Source organism: Mirounga angustirostris, unplaced genomic scaffold (genome assembly GCF_029215605.1).
Source record: "Mirounga angustirostris isolate CCGP_5_RB_7025 unplaced genomic scaffold, mMirAng1.0.hap1 SCAF_4, whole genome shotgun sequence".
Classification (NCBI taxonomy): Eukaryota; Metazoa; Chordata; class Mammalia; order Carnivora; family Phocidae; genus Mirounga; species Mirounga angustirostris.
The window spans coordinates 37,794,158-37,815,858 of NW_026991712.1; the positions used below are offsets into that span (position 1 = coordinate 37,794,158).

The window sequence follows — 21,701 nt, forward strand, 5'->3', positions numbered from 1 at the left end:
CCAAATAGAATTCTAGTCACTTTGGTAACTGGCTATGTTTATATATAAAAGAGATTTCATATATTTAAAGGTTGTTTGAGAACAAAACGCTATTTAAGAAAATGACTGTCAACTATTTGACTTCCTGCCTTCCTTCTTTCCCTTCTTTTTAACAAAATAGTGTGTGTAAAGGACATGAAATATCTTGTTCAAGGTCTGTTGTATAGTTTCCATTAAATAAACACAAGTTCCTATCTCGTTCTTCTCTATTAGTGCCACAAAATGCTTGTGAAATGTTGATATAGATATTGCTTTTATCCACAGTTCATTTGATACCACTAACATTTATTTAGAAGAGGCCAGGCAAACATTTATTCCTTCAGATTTGCTAAGATTTACCTGCATTTTGGTACTTAGAAGGCTGAAATTTGGCCCATCGCTTTTTTTTTTTTTAACCATTTTTCTCATCATAATAGAAGGGAAAAAAATAGGCCTTACTTGATTTCTGAGTGCCATTTCATAACTATTATACTATTCTTTAGTTAATTATTTGAATTACTCTTTTGAAATCTTTCCTTTTTCTGGATGGTGAGCTACTTTTTTTATTCAGAGCCTAATTTTAATGCCACTTCCACTTTCTTCCCTAGTTAATTCCTCTCCACTGTGGTCCCATTTCACTTTGAAAAGTGTTTTTTTTATAATAGTTTCTGAGTTTTGAAGTCTGTCTTTCATGCTAGATTGAGCCACATAAGGTTAGGTTAAAGATTTTTTAAATTCAATGTAGAGCAGGTGCTCAGTAAATGTTTTTTCAGTGAATGAGTGTTATCTAGGGCTTTTTGGAAAATACTTCTGCATTCTTAGATCACTTTCACACATGCTTTATATTCTTCCTGTCTGCCACACATGTGCTCTTATCCTCGGCAACATTGTGATCCGTATGGGATAATTTTATAATTGATACCTCATTGTTTTAATTTGCTTTTCTTTGATAATAACTGAAGTTTAATATTTTCTGTGTATGTTAACAGCTTTATTTTTAGTTTTTGTATATTTGTGAATTGTATATTCATTTCTTTGCCTATTTGTTGGGTTTTATTGTTTTTCTGAAAGATTTATTTGAGCTCTTTATGTTCTAAATCTATACACTAAATATCTTACTACATTTTCTGTATTTTTCTGTTTTCTAAGCTTGTAGTTTTTATGTAGACAAAGCTAATAAATTCTCATAATTTTTGTTTGCTTTTTTTGATGAGAAACTATTCTTTTCTGCCTACTGGTTTGATACTTTGATTTTCTTCTATTTTTATTTAAATCATTTAAAAATGTTTAAATCATTGATCTATGGGTTTGTTTTAGTGGTATTAAGCATATACTTTTAAAATTAAATTTAATTTAATTGAATTTTATTATGTTATGTTGGTCACCATATGGTACATCATTAGTTTTTGATGTAGTGTTCCATGATTCATTGTTTTCGTATAACACCCAGTGCTCCATATACTTTCAATAAAATACTCATTAAGCCACTTACAGTGTCCTCAGTTAAGGTTACTTTTCAGGCCAAGTGAGTGTCCTTGCAGAATTTATTAACAGTATACTTGTTTTGTTTGGCTGGCACACCATTTAAAATAATCTACATTTGAGTGATGGGATGAGGCAGGCGTTCAGTTTTACTGCTTGTTTATGGCTGGTATCTATTCTTAATTTAACCATTGGTATTATGGCTGGTGACTCTTTTGATTAGACATTGCCGTTACTGTCATATATTTTGAATATCATCCTTGGAGCAAGCCTTGCAACTCCGTGTTTTCTTACATTGAGACCAATTCATATATTCATGTTTGTGTAAGCCAGAAGACATGGGCTTTGCCACTTAATATTTGTATGATATTTGACAGATCACTTTATTTCTCTGAATTTGTTTCCTCATCTAAAAAAAGGACGGTGTGTTTCTGTTTACTTAATTGAGTTGTTGTGAGACTCATAAAATACTCCTTACTAACTATAAAGTAGTATAAAAATTTAAGATAGTGTTGTATCTCTGTTCTAGAAAATGTTACTGTTTATTGTTGTTTAAATTATTTTATTGAGGGATAGAAACCTTTCATTTCATAATTGAAGTTAAAAGGCCTAATGTGTAGATACCTCATTCAAGCTTTAATATTCAAATGGATTGTTAAAATAATACTGTATCACAGATAACTTTAAGATGTATCCATGTACTAGTATGAATGACTGGATATTGTGTCATTTTTTGATTAGGGCAGGATATGAGGTGACCCCTGAAGTAAGGGGAGGAGTTAATTACAAAGAGAGAAAAGCCTAATGAAAGAGGGACTTTATAAACTTTATACAATTTGATTCAGGTCTGCCTTCTGCACCTTTAATCATTCAGGGCCAAATACAGGCCATGCCCTCGGTAGTCTTAGAAGCTTTATAAGGACTGAGACTGTCCATGTCTTCGCCTGCAACACCTGGCACCTTTAACAGAATCTGTGTGAGTCAGTCAAGTAGATATTTGTCAAGAGAATTAAAAAAATGGATGTCTGAATTAGTGGGAATTTATTTCTGTTACGACTATGAAGATCTTTTGTAAGTATAGAATCATAGAGTTGGAATGAACCTTTGAAATCATCTTGTAAAGCTAGACAGTTCATGAATCAGTATAATGTCTTTGGCAGATCTTTAGTCTTGCTGTGAATTTGTCTAGTGGCAAATTCTTTATAGCACTGAAATCAGATCTTGAGACCTTGAAGTATAGAAGTCTGTTTAATCCTGAACTTTCTCTAGTATAGCTCCGCAATATAGGGTACAGATGCAGAGATAACAAATCAAAGAGTTAATGAAGGATTAGTGACTTGTTGATTGGAAATAATGGAATGTTAAGAGGATAAAAATTGAAGTGTAGGGGCCCCTGGGTGGCTCAGTTGTTAAGCGGCTGCCTTCGACTCAGGTCATGGTCCCAGGGTCCTGGGATCGAGCCCCGCATCGGGCTCCCTGTTTGCTTCTCCCTCTCCCACCCCACCCCCCGCTTGTATTCCCTCTCTCACTGTCTCTCTTTCTCTCTCTGTCAAATAAATAAATAAAATCTTTAAAAAAAAATTGAAGTCTAGGTAACTGAAAAGGTCAACATTGAAGTAATTAAACATGACAGTTTTATGGGCTGGTGCTGCTTTTTTAAATTTTTATACCAGGAGTGGGGCGAGGGGAAAAACCCAGGCACCTAGGACAGCACCACCACCTTGCACACCTTCTGCAGTGGTGCATTGTGGTGGCCCTCAAGGACACTCCTGCCTCCCACCCTCCCACCTTGGCTGTAAACTGCTAATTTATGTGGTATTGCCTTTCTTTTTATAACTGCTGTGTCTATTCATTTATTATTTATCAAGTGCTAACGATAGCCAGGCAGGTTCCAAGCATTGTGGATAATCAGTGAACAGAAGAAAGATCCCTGCTGTTGTGGACCCTTTCTCAGTGCAGTACTGTCCAATAGAAACATGAAATGAGCCACAAATGTAATTTAAAATTTCCTGGTAGCCACATTAAAAAAGAAAAAAGTGATAGGTGAAATTAACTTTAATAATATATTAAATATATTAGTATATAGCACCAATATTATATTAAATAATATATCTAATATTATTGTAGTATTAATAACTTGTTAAACATTAATAAATTTTATAATATTAATATATAAATATCATTTAAAGGTATAATTAATTTAAAAATTATTAATGAGGTACTTTGTCTTCTCTTCTTAGTACTAAGCTTTGAACTTTGGTGTATATTTTATATTTATAACATAACTCAGTTTGGGTTGGCTATGTTTCACATGCTTGAGAGCTGCTGTATTGGGCAGTGCAACTTTAGAACATAGTGCCTACGTTAGACCACCTGGTCTAAGATAGAGAATAAATTCCTGGTAGTACTAGAATTTTCAGATAATCCAGGCTCCTTACCCATGGCCTCTGAAGCCTTGGGTGATCTGGCTCATGCGTGTCTCCCAAATCTCATCTAGAACTAGTGTTTTCCTGACTCACTAAACTTGAGCTTTCTTTCTTGAACTCAAATATGGGAGGCTTTTTCCTGAATCATGTTTTTTTTTTATTTTTTATTCTTGTTTCCTTTGTGTGGAATGTCATGTTCCCAGATAGCCAATTACATGGTTAGCTCTCTCATGTCATTTAAGACTTCAGCAAAAATGTCTTTCAGGCCTTCTTTGATGGCTACTCTAAAGAGCCTTTCTCAGTTATTCTTGGTCAATAGCTTTCTGTTTTATTGTTCTGATAGCAGTCATCACTGTTTTCTGCCTTACCCTATTTTCTATTATCATCAAATTATCCCTTCCTTGTAGAATATAAGCTCCATGAGAGAAAGTACACTTCTCGTTTTATTCATTGTTGTATTCCCAGCAACTGGTGTAATTCCTGCCATGTAGTTGGTGCTTGATAAATATTTATTGAATGAATAAAAGGCATTCTGGATCAGGTATCTTGCCCTAGAGTGGATTTATCAAGTAAGTCAGATCCTTACATTACCACTGAGGAGTGTAGGATTGAGAAATGGTTTAGAGTAGTCTTAGGGTCTTATAATTTGGAAAGGATGAGGGGAAGTTGGCATTTCAGAGGTTAGGGGAAGGAGGTCCAGGTTGTTTCTTTTTTCCCTCCCTTCCTTCCTTCCTTCCCACCTCCCCTGTGACAACCACCAGTTTGTTCTCTATATTTAAGAGTCTGGTTCATTTGTCTCTTTTTTTCTTTGCCTGTTCATTTGTTTCTTAAATTCCACACATGAGTAAAATCATATGGTATTTGTCTTTCTCTGACTTATTTCACTTAGCATTATACCCTTTAGGTCCATCCATGTTGTTGCTGTTGGCAAGATTTCATTCTTTTTTATGGCTGAATAATATTCCTCTGTGTGTGTGTGTGTGTGTGTGTAGATGAATGGACACTTGATGCTGCAATAAACATAGGGCTGCATATATCTTTTTGAATCAGTGTTTTCATTTTCTTTGGGTAAATATCCAGTAATGGAATTACTGTATCATATGGTAATTCTATTTTTAATTTTTTCGAAGACCCTCCATATTGTTTTTCACAGTGGTTGCACCAATTTGCATTCCCACCAACAATTGTATGAGGGTTCCTTTTACTTCACATCATTACCAACACTTGTTATTTCTTGTGTTTTTGATTTTAGCCATTCTGACAGGTATAAAGGCATGTCTCATTGTGGTTTTAACTTGCATTTCCCTGATGATGAGTGATGTTGAGCATCTTTTCATATGTCTGTTAGCTGTCTGTATGTCTTTGGAAAAATGTCTATTCAGCTGCTCTGCCCATTTTTAATGGATTGTTTTTTTGTGTGTATGTTGAGTTGTGTTAAGTTCTTTATATATTTTGGATAGCAACCCCTTATTGGATGTATCTTTTGCAAATATATTTTTCCCTCAGTAGTTTGCCTTTTTGTTTTGTTGATGGCTCCTTTTCTGTGTAAAACCTTTTTATTTTGATGTGTCCCAATAGTTGAATTTTGCTTCTGTTTCCCTTGCCAGAGGAAACATATTTAGGAAAATGTTTCTATGGCTGATGTCAAAGAAATTATTGCCTGTGTTTTCTTCTAGTAATTTTATGGTTTCAGGTCTCACATTTAGGTCTTTAACCCATTTTGAGTTTATTTTTGTGTATGGTGTAAGAAAATGGTCCAGTTTCATTCTTTTGCATGTAGCTGTCCAGTTTTCCTAGTACCATTTGTTGAAAAGACTGTCTCTTTCCCATTGTATATTCTTGAGTTCTTGGTTGTAGATTAATTGACCATAAATATTTAGGTTTATTGCTGGGCTTTATGTTTGTTCCATTGATATATGTGTCTATTTTTACACCAGTACCATATTGTATATTGTTTTACTGTTTTGATTACTACAGCTTTGTAGTATAATATTTTTAATTTCCCCTCTATCTTTCTCTTATCCCATTGTTGGGTATTTGAATTTTCTTTCTTTTTTTTCCTTCTCATACAGAGTAGTGTCCTCTATCTTTGTATAAATTGGAACTTTCCTCTTCCATCAGCTTATCTTGGGTTATATTTGCTCGTTGTGCTTAGAGCAAAAGTAGATTTATTGTTATGAACTTCTAATATCACTTGGATATATTTAAAAGCTAAGAGGGTGGGGGCGCCTGGGTGGCTCAGTCGTTAAGCGTCTGACTTCGGCTCAGGTCATGATCCCAGGGTCCTGGGATCGAGCCCCACATCAGGCTCCCTGCTTGGCGGGAAGCCTGCTTCTCCCTCCCCCACTCCCCCTGCTTGTGTTCCCTCTCTCGCTGTCTCTCTCTGTCAAATAAATAAATAAAATCTTAAAAAAAAAAAAGCTAAGAAGGTGTTTTCAATAAAAATAGAGGCTTTCATAGATGGCACTTGAACAAGGTTTGTCAAGAGAGGCCATATAGCATAGTGGTTAAAAGCATAGATTATAGTAAGACAGAACTCACATCTTGGTTCCATCTTGTGTGTGACCAGAGGAATTTACTGAACCTCTCTATGCAGTAACTTTCTCATTTGTCAGGTGGTGGCAATAATAGTATCTCGCTTGTAGGGTTGGCTTAAGGATAAATGAGATAATGCATGCAAAATGGTTAGCACCAGGGCTGGTACAGATAACACGGGCTCCATTGCCATAGCTACTAAGAGTGTTTCTCTTCCTTCTTCTCGCCGTGGCTGCTTTTCTCCCTCCTACCCCCTTTTCCTTCCCCTGACAACCTTTGTTTGTGTTTCCATTTTCCTAGTCTTTCTCTGGAATTTTTATTTTTGAGTTCTCCTTCTCGGGGCTAGCAATGCAGGATTTGGGTGGTTTAGGATGACCTGGCTGGAGCAGTAGGAGAGGTATGGGCATAATCGCTTCATGCAGGAGACTCTTGGCAAGCCATGCTTGTTTCCTTCCCTTTGTGTAAAACTGTTGATTTTCATTTCCATCAAGAATTAGTGACATCATAGGGAAGAATGTCTGAATTTACTTTCAGGATGGATAGCTGTGATATCGTTACCTCAGTGTCAGAAGATATGGGAAATAGTGATTTCTTAGGGTTGTATTGATTCTTGGGATAGGTTATGTGCTTTAGGAGTGACATTGATAATTTTAAAAGAAGGAATTTAATACTGAAAATTATTTTACATCAGTAAAATGTATCATAAGAATGACAAAGAATGTGTGAAGAAAAAGAAGTTCCCAGTTCGTTATCTTTTTAGCCTTTTCCTAGAGGTTTAATGGTCATTAGAAAGAAGTGTTTGCCACCAGTGCTCTTTTGTAAGAGTTTATCTAGCATGGTTTTTCAATCTAGTTTTAAAAATATTTCTTTCCAGTTAACAGAAGATGAAATTGCAACTATTCTTAAATCTACTTTGAAAGGACTAGAATATTTGCACTTTATGAGAAAAATACACAGAGATATAAAAGCTGGAAATATTCTCCTCAATACAGAAGGACATGCAAAATTGGCCGATTTTGGAGTGGCTGGTCAGTTAACAGTAAGTGTAATAATTTTGGAACCGCTTGTGGCCTATATGTCTAGGTTTGATTGTACCTGAATGTTGATAACTTTTTGGAGGGGGTGATGGGAAGAAATACATAACTACATTGTTCTTGGGGAGAAGGAGCCATAATTTCAGTATTATTTATTATTTTTATTTACAATTTAAGAGACATTGAATGAATATGAAAAAAATGTCTTTGAAATGCTTAAATGTTTAAAAAAGAAAGCTACATTGATCCATTTCTGTAGCTTTGTTACAGTACTATTTTTAATGACTGTCTTTAATGAAGGTGGTTATAGATAAGTTGTGTACTCTTGCTTTTTACAGAATTCGGAATTCCTAAATATGTCATTGTCAGTTGAAATTGGAGGAAAATAGTCAATGTTTTATATAATCTGTAGTATTTGAGGGTTTCACTATGCAGTTGAATGAATATGTTGGCAAACAGAGTCCCTTAGTGTTTTTATAGTAATATTTATGTCAGTGTAATGTTTTTGCAGGATACAATGGCAAAACGCAATACTGTGATAGGAACTCCGTTTTGGATGGCTCCTGAGGTAATTCAAGAAATAGGCTATAACTGTGTGGCTGACATCTGGTCCCTTGGCATTACTTCTATAGAAATGGCTGAAGGAAAACCTCCTTATGCTGATATACATCCCATGAGGGTAAGAAAATGATGGTTTGCTAAAAACGTTATGTAAGTGGCAGTTCTGTAATGTCAGTGTAAATAAATAAATATAAAGTAAATTAAATAAGTTGATTTGAACTTTCGTTCTGTGCAAAAAATAATAAAATTACCTGTCAGAGGTTAGTGATGTTAACTTTTTTCCTCCCACATCCTCAATTGTGAGAAAAGAAGTGAAGGCTATATTTCTCTTTATAGTCTTTTTTCCTCCACCAAAAATATACCTGTAAAATTTCCCCTTGCTTTTCAATAGAAGAAAGGGTTGGTAAAGTCACTATATTCTTCAGTTTATCCATCATTTTCTCAGTGTGGCTGTGGAGGCCTTGGAAAAATCAATTCTCACTTTTCTACCCACTCTGCAAATTCTACCTTTCTGTGTTTTTGTTTTCCTTTTTTTCTTCTCTCATCTGAAGCTAGTGTTTAAAAAGCCTGACTTCTAATATTGCTACATACTTGTAGGCAAATTAATCTTATTTCTTCAGTTGGTACTTAGTGAGAAAATAGAATTCCTTTTTTGAGCATTATTATATACTTCTATGAAGTCCTTTTTCCAGGATCATTTTTTTGAGTTTGAAATATGTACCTTGCATATTCAGTCTAATTGCCTCTGCTTCAGGGTTTGTGATGATATATATAGTTTTTAGGTTTCTTAGTGGTGAATCTCAATTCATTATAGATAAGGACATCTGTCTTCGTGAACTTATTGCCCCCTAGTGGCTGGAGCTTCCTCAAGAAGAAGAGAAAGAAAAGAGTGAGAGGTAGTGTGTGTGTGTGTGTGTGTGTGTGTGTGTGTGTGTGTGTGTGTGTGTGTGTGTGTGGAGAGAGAGGAGAAGATGGTGTCAGGATGACTGGAGAAATGTGTGAAGTAAATAGATGGGAGGAAAGAGAATGCAGTAATTTGGAACATCTGAAGAAGAATAAATTGGAATTATTTCTGATAATACAATTCTATTGTGGATTGAATTTCAGTAATATAAGTAACAGTGTACTCTACTGAAAATATTTAAAAATCTGCCTGCCACTATATAGAGAATTCTGAGTAATACAATTGCATATAATATGTATCATCTTCCTTGTGTATATAAATTACTTTTGCTAAAGTAAAAAACAAAAAATGGCATGAATTGTTTGTTTGCAAAATCACATGAAAAATCATAAGGTCAACATAAAACCAGCAACACAAATTCTCATTTATTCTCTGATTATTACTTATCTTTGGTACTTTAAGTTATAATATTTTAAGGTGATCCTCAAACTAGGTGTATTTGAATTTGAATTAGTGAGGTTAACTGAATTTTCCAAGGCATCCTAGGCAAGTGCCAGAGCTGGGATTTAACCCAGGACTCAGATTATTACTCTTCTGCTTCCTCCTTATATATAGATCTTATTTTTCCAACCTCATAGATCAGCATATTAAATTTGACCCTGAAGTAGTCTTTCAAATAGGTAGTAAAGAATTGTAGTATGTGGTTCCCAACTTCCATGATCTTAAAATATCACTTGACAGTTTAAATTCGCACATATGAAATAGTAAAAATACACTTGAAGATAGTATTTTTCTTTGAAATTCTATCTATCAGCATCTTTCTATCTCACTTTTTTCTACCAGTCTAAATCCTACTCATTCAAGTCTCAGGTCAGATATTATTTCTATATAAAGCCTTCCTTGGTAGCCACCACCTAAGTAAATTTCTGTTTTAAAGATTTTATTATTTATTTAGAGAGGGAGAGGGGGATGGGACAGAGGGAGATGGAGAGAAGCTGAAGCAGATTCTGTGCTGAGCGTGGAGCCCAATGTGGGACTCAGTCTCACGACCCTGAGATCATAACCTGAGCCGAAATCAAGAGTTGTATGCTTGCCCAACTGAGCCAGCCACCCAGGCGCCCCTAAGTAAATTTCTTTCCTCACAACTTGTATTATAGGCGATTTTTAGCCCTGTAATTCTTTGGACAGTTTATCAAATGTTGCCTTGTGCATTTCCAAACACAGCAAGGTTTTAAGTTGCTATTTAAATTATGTTATCATTATTTAGCCTTTTTCATGTTTGTGAACTGCTTTATACAAAGTCAAGTATAAACTGCAGGTATTGGGAAACTCTTGAGATCATGTGACAGATACAAGTTTTCCAAAATTTGAATTTTCACTTGAAAGCTCAGATTTTATCATTGGCAACAAATATGATAGTTTTCCTTAAAATGACAGGTTCACTTGGTTCGTTTTTGAGAGAATGTCAATCAAATACCCAAGTCTGAATAACCATAGTTTTTCTGTCAGTTATTCCTTCAGGTAAAAATGGTGTTCCTTGAAAAAAGAGTTGCAGCTTGTTTAGCTTGCTGTTCAGTCACACAAGTGCTTTTCCTTGAGATAATCTTTGTTGTTCTGTGTGCAGGGCAGGTGCTTTGTGTGTATTTCTCATTTTATCATAGAGAATATTAAAAGATATGCATGCAAGGGTGGAATTTTAATAAAATTAATAATATTTCCTGCTTCACCAAGGCTTAGATTAGTTTGGTGGGAGGTCAGGTGAGAGGAGAAAAGAAAGAGCTGTCCAAGAGAGAAAAACAGATTGTTGAGGACTCAGCTAAAGTTGGAACGTGAGAATTGTTTTGTCACCATTGCAATTCTTTGCTCTAGCCTTGCTTTAGCAATGCTCAGCAGCGGAGTGCAGCACGTTACAGCCTTGATCTCAGGTTCGGGTCTAAATGAATCAGTGTCTTGGAGCGACAGAGCTACCGCGCATTTAAGGACGCTGTCGAGAGACTTGTTCAGGTGGTTACCAAGGGGGTCTAGCCTGGAAAGAGGGGAGAGGGTATAAGGTAATGGAGAGATCAGGGAGCTAGACAGCATTCTTCACTCTTGCCGCATAGCAGGTACCTGGAGAGCTTTGAAAAAATTCTGGTGCCGGAGCCCTCCCCCAAACCAATTATTTCAGAATCTCAGTCTTTTCAGTGAGGTTAGAGAGCCAATAAAGTGGTAGTTAAGGTATGAGAGAGCTGGTAGTATATAAAACTCTGATTAGTGAGTGAAATAGTGAAGTTTTCTTTTTTAATTAAATAATTTTCTTATTTTAACCACTCTGTAAAATAAATGTTTCAGTCTCTATTTTAATGAGTGGATTGGGTGAAATGGATATTTAAAGAATTATGTTTTTTATTAAGATGACACAACTTAGAAGTGGCAGAACAAAGATATCAACTTGGGCTAGTCCATTTCTTGCCTTGGCAAAAAGGAAGTATCTTTTGTGTTTATATGTCAACTGTATGCAAATGAAGGAGTGGCTAGCAAAAATAAAAATCTGCCAACATTTTAATCTCATAATTATTAATTTAAAATATGAAACTTCTAAATTTTTCAGTGGGAAGAAATATGGACAAATTTTTTTTTTTTTAGAGAGAGAGAGTGCACGCATGCATGAGTTGGCAGGGGAGAAGGGCGGGTGGGTGGGGGGAGAGAGAGAGAGAGAGAATCTTAGCAGGCTCCACACCCAGCACAGAGCCCAATGCAGGGCTCGAGCTCACAACCCTGAGATCATGACCTGAGTTGAAATCAAAGTCGAATGCTTAACCGACTGAACCACCCAGGCACTTCAATATGGTAGAATTTTTTATGTTCCACTCCTATTTTTTTTTTTTTTTTGGTAGCAATATAGCTTATGAGAAAACCATAGTTTACAAAGTTGTCACAGTGGAATGAAGATAGGAATGATGGACAGACCACTACAACAGATGGAGGCAAAGAATGCTAGTTATTTTAAGTAAAGGATATTCTATGATTTACTGCATATAGATGGCTATCTGGAATAGGAGGCTAAGTTAGGATGTGGTGGGCCAGCTTCCCTAGCCTTTACATATTAGTCCTTCTGAAATTCTCTCTGGCCATTTTTACAAGGTTGTAGCCCTTCTCACTATGCCTGCCCTCTAGATGTATGTAATAGAAACAGCCCCAGAACAACGAAGTTGACTCCTAGACTGAGTGAACTGGGGGTTGGTTTCCTAGTCCTATTCTCAGATACACCATCCTTCTGGTATGCCCAGGCTCCAGGCCTGCCCCAGACCTATGCTTGCTTAGGCCAGCAAGAATTAGGGTCAAGATGAGATGCATCAGGCTTGGATAACTTAGAATGGGGTTGTTCCTGTCTAAAAAGTCACCAATTAATATTGTGGTATTTCACTGATAAAGCTTTTTGTAGGACATATTATTTTGAGTGTTATTAGAAAATGGAAGTGCTTAAATTGGAACTTGGCTGTGAATTGAAAATGGGTCTTTGAAAGTGTTAAGGCTGAGGTCATTTGTTTTAGTTTATCATTTATCAAAGATTGATACTTTGTTTAATCATTCCTGAGAGAGAGTCAGAGGTATTTGGGATATAGATATTCAAGGAGGAAAGGGCTATTAAAAACACTGGATTTGTTTGATGGCAAGGGATAAACTAAATTTTACAGTTTTTATACAGCTTTCTCTCTCTCTCTCTTTTTTAAGAGAAACTTGTAGTGTGTGCAAGCTATATCTTTGCTGTGGTGAGAGTAACAATTATCTGTCTAGTAAAAGGCAATGATGAAATACACATTAAAACATGTAAAGCTTTGTAAACAGGGGAGGGATGAGAATGTGCTTATAAATTTACATACAGCTAAGATTAAGGAGTAAGGAAGGACATAGATTAAGGAATAATGACAAATGGAGGTAAATCTGCTCAAAATGTTAAACAAGTTTTATCGAAGCACAATTTATTTTAAAAGTTTAAATATGAAGATGCCGAATTAATTTTGGTCAGTTAAATAGAACTAAATATAATAAATAATAGATAATATAATTTTGAATTCAGTTAACCACACACTTTTTTGGAGATCTGCCCCTTTCTCAGCTCTATAGGAAATAAAATTACCAAAAATAAAAAAAATCAGGAAATGAGTGAATAGTATCATTTTTCTAAATATCTATCCCTGTACCCTGCCATCAAACCCAGGCACATTGTTTCTTAGACATCACTAAGACCCTATTGATTCTTTTAAATGCAGTTTTTGTTTTGTTTTCTTTTGTTTTACAAGCTTTTGTGTTTGATTACACATTACCTGGCGTGCTGAAAGGGATAAGGACAGAAGTGTTTGAGTCAGACTAAGGACTGTTTGAGATAGCTGGCCTTGTGACTGATGATTGCTTGGCATCAACTGAAGGAAAGAAAATAAAATGAGACTAAGAATTTTACTTCTGCACAATATAATATGAATGTTTATTGCCTTTAAAAAATAAGATGCAGAAATATATTGTGTATTTTGGGAAGATTTATGTCAAATGCGACTTAAGGAGACAATTGGAGGCATGTAAATGGCAATTTTCTGGAAATTCAACTTATATACAGCTTGACAATCTCTGTTTAAGAGTAAATTAGGGATATTTAAGAAAAAAAAGAAGAAGAAGTTAGTGGGAGGGGAAGAATGAAGCGGGGGAAATCGGAAGGGTAGACGAACCATGAGAGACGATGGACTCCGAAAAACAAACTGAGGGTTCTAGAGGGGAGGGGGGTGGGAGGATGGGTTAGCCTGGTGGTGGGTATTGAGGAGGGCACATTCTGCATGGAGCACTGGGTGTTATGCACAAACAATGAATCATGGAACACTTCATCTAAAACTAATGATGTAATGTATGGGGATTAACATAAGAATAATAAAAAAAGTAAATTAGGAGTTCCTTTACACTAAAAAAAGATCTTTGTCTGTCTCTCTGTGTATATCCTCACATCACTTATGAAGAAAAGAACCTTGTAGATGTTTTCAACATGGAAAATATATTTTTGATGAATGTTTTTGAAAATGATGTTATCTTTCTTTCCTGAAGAACTTTTTCCTTAACCTTGCTGTTTTTTCCAACTAGCCTCTTCACCCTCATCCCTTTTGGGGAAACAGTGCATTTTAATAAGTGAAATAAATGCTCCAGTACGTGCAAAGTAAACACAGACATTAGGAAAAAAAATCACTATATTGAATATTAAAAAAATAAAACACACAGTAGCTTTCCCCTATCTCAAATCATGTGGTGCTGCTCCTTCCACATCCAAGTGTACTCCTAATCCAACAAGATTTCTTAAAAAAAAAAAAAAATGAGGCTTTTATAAAAAGAAGGCATTATATCCATGTCTAAGGAGTGAGAACTGAGTTATCCATTTTTTATTAAATAGAACTGAATCAATGACCTCCTTCCTGCCCAATTAATGGTAAGATTTGGTTGAGAAATTCTGGAAGACTGTGGTAGTGGACTAATACCACACTCAGCCTATTTACACATCTTCCATCTCCTTGTCCCTACTGTGTGGGTCTTGGGAGACACCTGGCTTGTCCTAGTGTGTGTGCTTGCACTGCCTCTTGGAAGATTCCCCCAAAGGCATTTAACATGTAGGGCAAAAGACAAGTATCTTTATTTTGTCTGGGAGTGGATGAGGGAATATGTGGGTATTAATTCACAGACTTAATATTCACTTGTAGGAACATCCTGGATGAAAGCCTCTTTCTTAGAGCCTGAGGTAGCAGGGTACAGCCTTTCTCTGTGGTCTGACCTGTGGACATGCTGGCCCAGATTCCCCTTTCACTGGGCCAGGAACCTGCAAGCAAACCTCGCTCCTGCCCTGCCCTGCGTGAGGTGGGGGGGTGGCTTCAGCACCGTGCCCTCAGCACTAGTGTTCATGGACCTCATGTGGCCAGGGACTGCTGTGGCTTAGTGGTGAAGCCCAGGGATCCTCTTTTTCTCTTGGTTTTCATAGCTAGATTTTGGCTTGAGGGGCGCCTGGGTGGCTCAGATGGTTGGGCATCTGCTTTCGGCTCGGGGGCCTGGGATCAAGCCCTGCATCGGGCTCCCTGCTCAGTGCAGGACCTGCTTCTCCCTCTCCCTCTGTCATTCCCCCTGCTTGTGCTCTCTGGCTCTATCTCTCTGTCAAATAAATAAATAAAATCTTTAAAAAAAAAAAAATTTAAATTTTGGCTTGAATGACATCTTCTGTGATTATAAGGCCCACTTCCTTACTTTTTATCTTTTTACCCCCATAATAGATTCTTAGGGCTGTCGTAACAAATTACCACAAATTTGGTAGCTTTAAACAACAGACATTTATTTTCTCGCAATTCTGGAGGCCAGAAGTCTGAAATCAAGGTGTTGACAGGGTTGCACTCCCTCCTGAGGCCCTAATGGAGAATCCATTCTTCACCTCTTCCAGCATTTGGTGGCTGCTGGCAATCCTTGACATTCTTGGATTGTAGCTGCATTATTCCATCTCTGTCTGCATCTTCAATTACCTTCTCCTCAAATTTTCCTCTGCCTTTCTCTTAAAAGGACACTTGCCATTGGTTTTAGGGACCACATGGGTAATCCAGGGTGATAGCCTCCTTTCAAGATCTGCAAAGACCTTTTTTTCCCCAAATGAGGTCACATTCAGAAGTTCTGGGGATTAGGACATGGGTACATCTTTTGGGGGGCTGCCTTTCAGCCATTATACCTTCCATAATCTATTCTGTCCTCCTGAATTAAGGAGGGCACGTGATGTGATGAGCACTGGGTGTTATACGCAACTGATGAATTATTGAACACTACATCTGAAACTAATGAGGCCCTATATGTTGGCTAATTGAATTTAAATAAAAAATAAATTATATACAGTTTAAGATTAATAGTGACTAATATTAGGACATATCTCTGTTTTTCTCATTTTTTTATTGTGGTAAAATATGCACAACATAAAATTTATCATTTTAACCATTTTTAAGTATACAGTTCAGTGGCCTTAAGTACACTCACATTGTTGTGCAACCATCACACTATCCACTTTCAGAAATTTTTATCATCCCAAACTGAAACTCTGTGCCCATTAAAGAATAATTCTTCATTATCTCCTCCCCACATTTCGTAACCGCCATTCCACTTTCAGTCTCTATGAGTTTGACTGTTCTAAGCACCTCATATAGGTGGAATCATACAATATTTGTCCTTTTGTGTCTGACTTCTTTCACTTAGCGTGTTTTAGAGGTGCATTCATGTTGTACCATATGTCAGAATTTCTTTTCTTTTTAAAGCTGAATAATATCCTATTGTACGTATATACCTCACTTTGTTTATTCGTCCATTGACTGACACTTGGGTTGCTTCCCAATTTTGGCTATTATGTATAGTGCTACTGTGAACATAGGTGTACACTTATTTCTTTGAGACTCTGCTTTTTTTTTTTTTTTTAAGATTTTATTTATTCGAGAGAGAGAGAGAGAGAGAGCTCAGGGGGAAGAGCAGAGGGAGAGGGATAAGCAGACTCCACGCTGAGCTCGGAGCCTGACACGGGGCTTGATCTCAGGACCCTGAGATCAGGACCTGAGCCGAAACCAAGAGTTGGACACTTAACTGACTGAGCCACCGAGGTGCCCCAAGACTCCGCTTTTAATTCTTATGGGTATATACCCAGAACTGGGATTGCTAGATCATACTGTTTATGTATAATTTGGGGGGGAACTTCCATACTGTTTTTTCCAGTAGCTGTACCATTTTACATTCCTACGAGCAGTGTACACGGTTCCAGTTTCTCCACATTCTTTCCAACACTTATTTTCTTTTTGGTAGTAGTCATCCTGATGGGTGTGAATGGCTATCTCATTATAGTTTTGATTTGCATTTCCCAAACAACTAATGATGTTGAGCATTTTTCCATTGGTATATCTTTGAAGAAATGTCTATCAGTTGGTTTGGTTTTTTTGTTGTTGAGTTTCTTTTCTCATTTTTATTGACTTTTCTCAAGTATTACTCTGCTTTTTTTCTATTTGCTGACTGAGATTTCCTGGTCCTTTGACTTTTTACTGCCTCTGTTTATTATCCTTCCAGCTGTCCCCCATCATTCTTTGCACCCCAAGTCTAATACTCTAAGTCCCTTTGTAATTCTTCCTTTATAATTAGTCCATTGGGAGGTCTTTGAGTCAAAATGGTTTTCCCTTCCTGTTTACATGCCATTGACTTACTAGTCTACAAGTAGAGGATTGCTTACTTGTATTTAATTGTATATATTAGTTTGCTTTATGCAGTAGGTGTGTTCTGAAGAAGGTGTGTAAATATTTAATAGGTGCAAATCAGCATTTAACATTCTCTGAATTTTTTTTTTTTTAAGATTTTATTTATTTGACAGAGAGAGACATAGCGAGAGAGGGAACACAAGCAGGGGGAGTGGGAGAGGGAGAAGCAGGCTTCCCGCTGAGCAGGGAGCCCGATGCGGGGCTCGATCCCAGGACCCTGGGATCAGGACCTGAGCCGAAGGCAGACGCTTAACGACTGAGCCACCCAGGCACCCCAGAATTCTCTGAATTTTTTTAAAAATAATTTTTTTTTAAAGATTTTATTTATTTATTTCAGAGAGAGAGAATGAGAGAGAGAAAGCACATGAGAGGGGGGAGGGTCAGAGGGAGAAGCAGACTCCCTGCCGAGCAGGGAGCCCGATGCGGGACTCGATCCCGGGACTCCAGGATCATGACCTGAGCCGAAGGCAGTCGCTTAACCAACTGAGCCACCCGGGCGCCCCTTTAAAAATAATTTTTAATGATTCCTTTAGTAATGAGAATAACACTTTTCAAATTTATCTGCCATGTAATTGTGTATGTTTTTGTGGTGGGACATACCCATTTTACCAGTAATACAAAATTTAATCATTAATATTAAAATATTTTTGATTTGATATTAATGTTAAATATAAGAGATGCTTGTTCTAATGTGGAGACAGGGAATTCGACTTTTGGATCAGTTGGAGAGTATTTCTGCTATACTGCATTGCTTATTTTGTGTCAGAGAAACTAAATGTCATCTAAGTATGGGTGTTTGATTTTTGAAGAAAAGTACCCTGGGATTTTCTTCCTGTATTCTTTTATTTCTGCTCCCCTTTATTTCCTTCTACAGATATTTAGTGTGCATTGATCATTTACTGGTTGGACTTTGAGGATGTAGAGGTAAACAGCACAGGCATGTTTCCTATTCTCTTGGAACTTCTGGTCCAGTGGAACTAGCATTCTGACGTTAGCTTTCTGAGGGGCGGGGAGAGGAGGGAGTAGGTAAATATATTTAGTTGTTTAGTGTGAGACCATACACTAACAACTTTATTCACGTATTACAAATTATATAGGATCATATGACTATAAATAAGAGTTTTATTGTTTGTCATTACATACATCGCTTGCTTTTCTCCTTTGAACTCATCCTCATCTTTTTTTTTTTTTTTAAAGATTTTATTTATTTATTTGAGACAGAGAGAATGAGAGACAGAGAGCATGAGAGGGAAGAGGGTCAGAGGGAGAAGCAGACTCCCCGCCGAGCAAGGAGCCCGATGCGGGACTCGATCCCGGGACTCCAGGATCATGACCTGAGCCGAAGGCAGTCGCTTAACCAACTGAGCCACACAGGCGCCCCTCATCCTCATCTTTTTTTCCTCACTGTTGCCTTTACTTCCATTGACTTTTCTCTGTCCCTGACAGTACATGCACTCAAATGCTCACACCGTCCCTTCCCCACCTCTGCTTTGCTTTTCCCTGTGCTTTTCTTTCTTTTCACATTTCCTTTCTTCCTCCCTGTCTGTTCCCTACATTTTTCTGCCTGATTATGTGATACTTTATTCTGCGAATCATGCTTTCAAATCAGAAGTAGCCAAGGATCTGGAGGAATGGGGCAAAGTGGATCATTGGAGAATTTCAGTCCTACTTCCAGGACATATGGTTTTTCACTCTATTTAAAAATTCGAGTTCTTCTGCCCTGTGGTCCTATCCATGTGGGAGTACCAGGCATTCCAGCCCCTAAGTTGGGGATTAAGGTTTATTACAGTGACACTTTCAACATATTTCTGTCCAGTCTTCAAGAATAATTCAAGAGATGAACAAGCAAGGAGAACAGAATAAGCAGATCTCAGCTTCTCTTGGTTGGGCTTGCTGGGATCATCCTCCTTCACAGGGAGGACAAATTCCCACTGTTCATTTAAATTCAAATCTTGCTGTTGGTGTTGTGTTGCCAAGTGCTCTGTAAATACAAAGGGTTCGGTAACTGTTGAGGAAGCAATCATCATTTTCCTACTGACATATGAATTACATGAATATGAGTTGTAGTTTTGGGGATATGTTTACATTAAGTGTTGCTTAGAGAGGGAATCATTGAGATAGAACTATACTGGAAAGAATTATTGAGAAAGAATTATGTGAGAATCCATCTTTTTAAGATTTTAATATAGGATCCTGACAAAGGCAGTATTTCTCTGTATTTGTATAGGAGCGTTTACAGTACACAATTTAAATTGATTTATTAATCATTAAAAGATGGCATTTACATTTGACACTTTCTTTGACTGTGATCCATAGTATAAAATGTGTTTTGCATTGTGACCCATTTTGCACATGCATAGGTAAATACTGGTTTATGTACAGTTTGTTTCAGTTGTGTGGGTTTTCTCTTCTACTTCCTCCTTTCATTAAAAAAAAGAATAGGTAGTCCAAATCCATTACATTGATTTTATGACCCAGAATTGGATTGTGACTTGTATTTATAGAGCAAGAATCACTGTACCAGGTTTTGGAAATACGAATTCTTCCAATGTCATAATGCTTCCATTGTTGCCACATAGCAGTGGCTGTGACCTGGTGTTCAGGACTTGTTAAGTCCTGATGAGTTTTGTTAATCTGTGATTAGTTGTAATGGACTCTCATCTGTCCACTTCACAGAGTTATTGTGAAGATCAGATAAGATAATGTAAATGAGCAATACATGTAAAATATTAAATACTATAGAAATATTTGGTAGCATTATTAAATTAACTTTCAAGTCTCATATTGAGACTGTAAGTTCAAGTTCTTGCAGAAGGTGCTATATAAGAATATTTACCATTGTCATTTAAGGAGCTTTTGGCTGTGGAAAGGCTCAGACAGTTACTTTATCATCACCTGGCTTTATTTTAGGGTATCTAGTAGGGTTGGAGGTATTGGGGGTCTTACACAGCACCCAAAGGAGTTTATTGTCAGCCAGGGTAGGTTCCAGAAAGCTTTTAAGCCCTTGCTGAGATGATCTTTGCAGCCTCTACTGGAAACCATATAGATGTAAGGACCCCATGAGGGCAGAGGTACGTGTGGATCCTCTTTTCTAACCTCAGGGTAGACTGATGTTTTCTGCTTCATTTTCACTATATACTAGCTCATTCATGGAAACCGTGATTTGTAAGAGCATAGAATGAACTTTTTTTCTGGGGCAGGGAATTCATAGCATTAGTGGACCCCCTGAAATTGCACTTAAATATTGGATGTTTGTTCAGATGTGCGTTTTTCTGCTGCAAGTTCATAACTTTCCAGTGACCCAAAAAGATTCAGAACTGTGGTTCTCAATAGTAATATCAATGCCTATCAAGTGAGTTTCTTGTTATATTGTATATTTAGGATATGATTTTGTTTACTATTTATCACAGCATATCACTGTTTAATGTGGAACCAGTAAACAGATCTGTAAACAGATCTGGATATGATTCCTCCCCCCACCATACTCATTTATTTCTAGAAAGGTTAGTTTTAGGTATGTCTAGTTACTGTCCAAATTTCCTCATCACTGACTAAAAAAATCTTTTATTTCTCTGAATCTCTTATCACCTTTTTTATGACTTTCTTATGGTACTTTTTAACTTACTATGTATTATCATAACTGTCATGTAATTGTCCTATTGCCCCTTCTAGATCTCAGTTTTAAATGCAAGTATGTTTCATCTTTGTGTGTCTAATTGAACCTAGCAGAATGACTTATACATGAGAGCATCCAATAAGTGTTTTTGTTGAATATGTGCTCGATTCCATTTCCTATCTCGAAGATACTTCTATGGTGTAAATACTGAAATCTGGCAGGCTCAGATTCTACTTTCTTACAATAATAAATGTTGTACTTATAACTTAGAATAAGAATCAGTGAAATAAATTAAAAAATGAAACTAAGTAAATGCTAATCAAATACAACTTGAAAGGCTTATCATTACTTATAGCTTGCCTTTTAAACTTTTACTAAGCACAGTTTATTTATTTAAAATTTAAATTTTAAATTGTTTTACTTTTTTTGGTACTTTAGATCCTGTTTCTTTGTTGAAGGAGATCAGAAAGACTTAGCACCCTTAGCATTGGCCTCTGGACTGTAGTTTTGTTTTGCTAATGGGAACATAATTGCCAAGCCTTATTGAAGACTTATGTCTTAAAAGCAGTCATATAGAGATATTATATTGGTCATAGAAAGTTTTGTTTTGTTTTGAAACCATTTAGGCTAGAGACCTAAGCTAGCATTAATTTTAGAAGACATAAATATGTAGGGGTGTGTGTGTGTGTGTGTGTGTGTGTGTGTGTGTGTGTGTGTGTTGGGAGGTTAGGAGATACCTGAAGGCAGGTGTTGACTCTGTAATTCAAGTGTATAATATTTTAAAAGTTCATATTTTTGGAGAAAATGCTAGCAATAGCAAATTTGACTTTCAAAATTATGGCTGGACAGACATAT

General features: G+C 36.7%; 1 protein-coding gene across 4 annotated transcripts in view; it reads left to right on the forward strand.

Annotated features, from left to right (window-relative positions):
• Nucleotides 1-21,701, forward strand: part of STK3 (serine/threonine kinase 3) — a 271,666-nt gene that overhangs the window by 82,281 nt on the left and 167,684 nt on the right. For 3 of the 4 annotated variants that reach the window (XM_045896164.3, XM_045896166.3, XM_064588078.1), the window contains 2 exons: nt 7,336-7,500; nt 8,007-8,174. The exons of the other annotated variant lie outside the window; for it this stretch is intronic. In XM_045896164.3, coding sequence (XP_045752120.1) covers nt 7,336-7,500; nt 8,007-8,174 — 333 coding nt within the window. The remainder of the gene's footprint in view (nt 1-7,335; nt 7,501-8,006; nt 8,175-21,701) is intronic. 4 annotated transcript variants of the gene reach the window in all.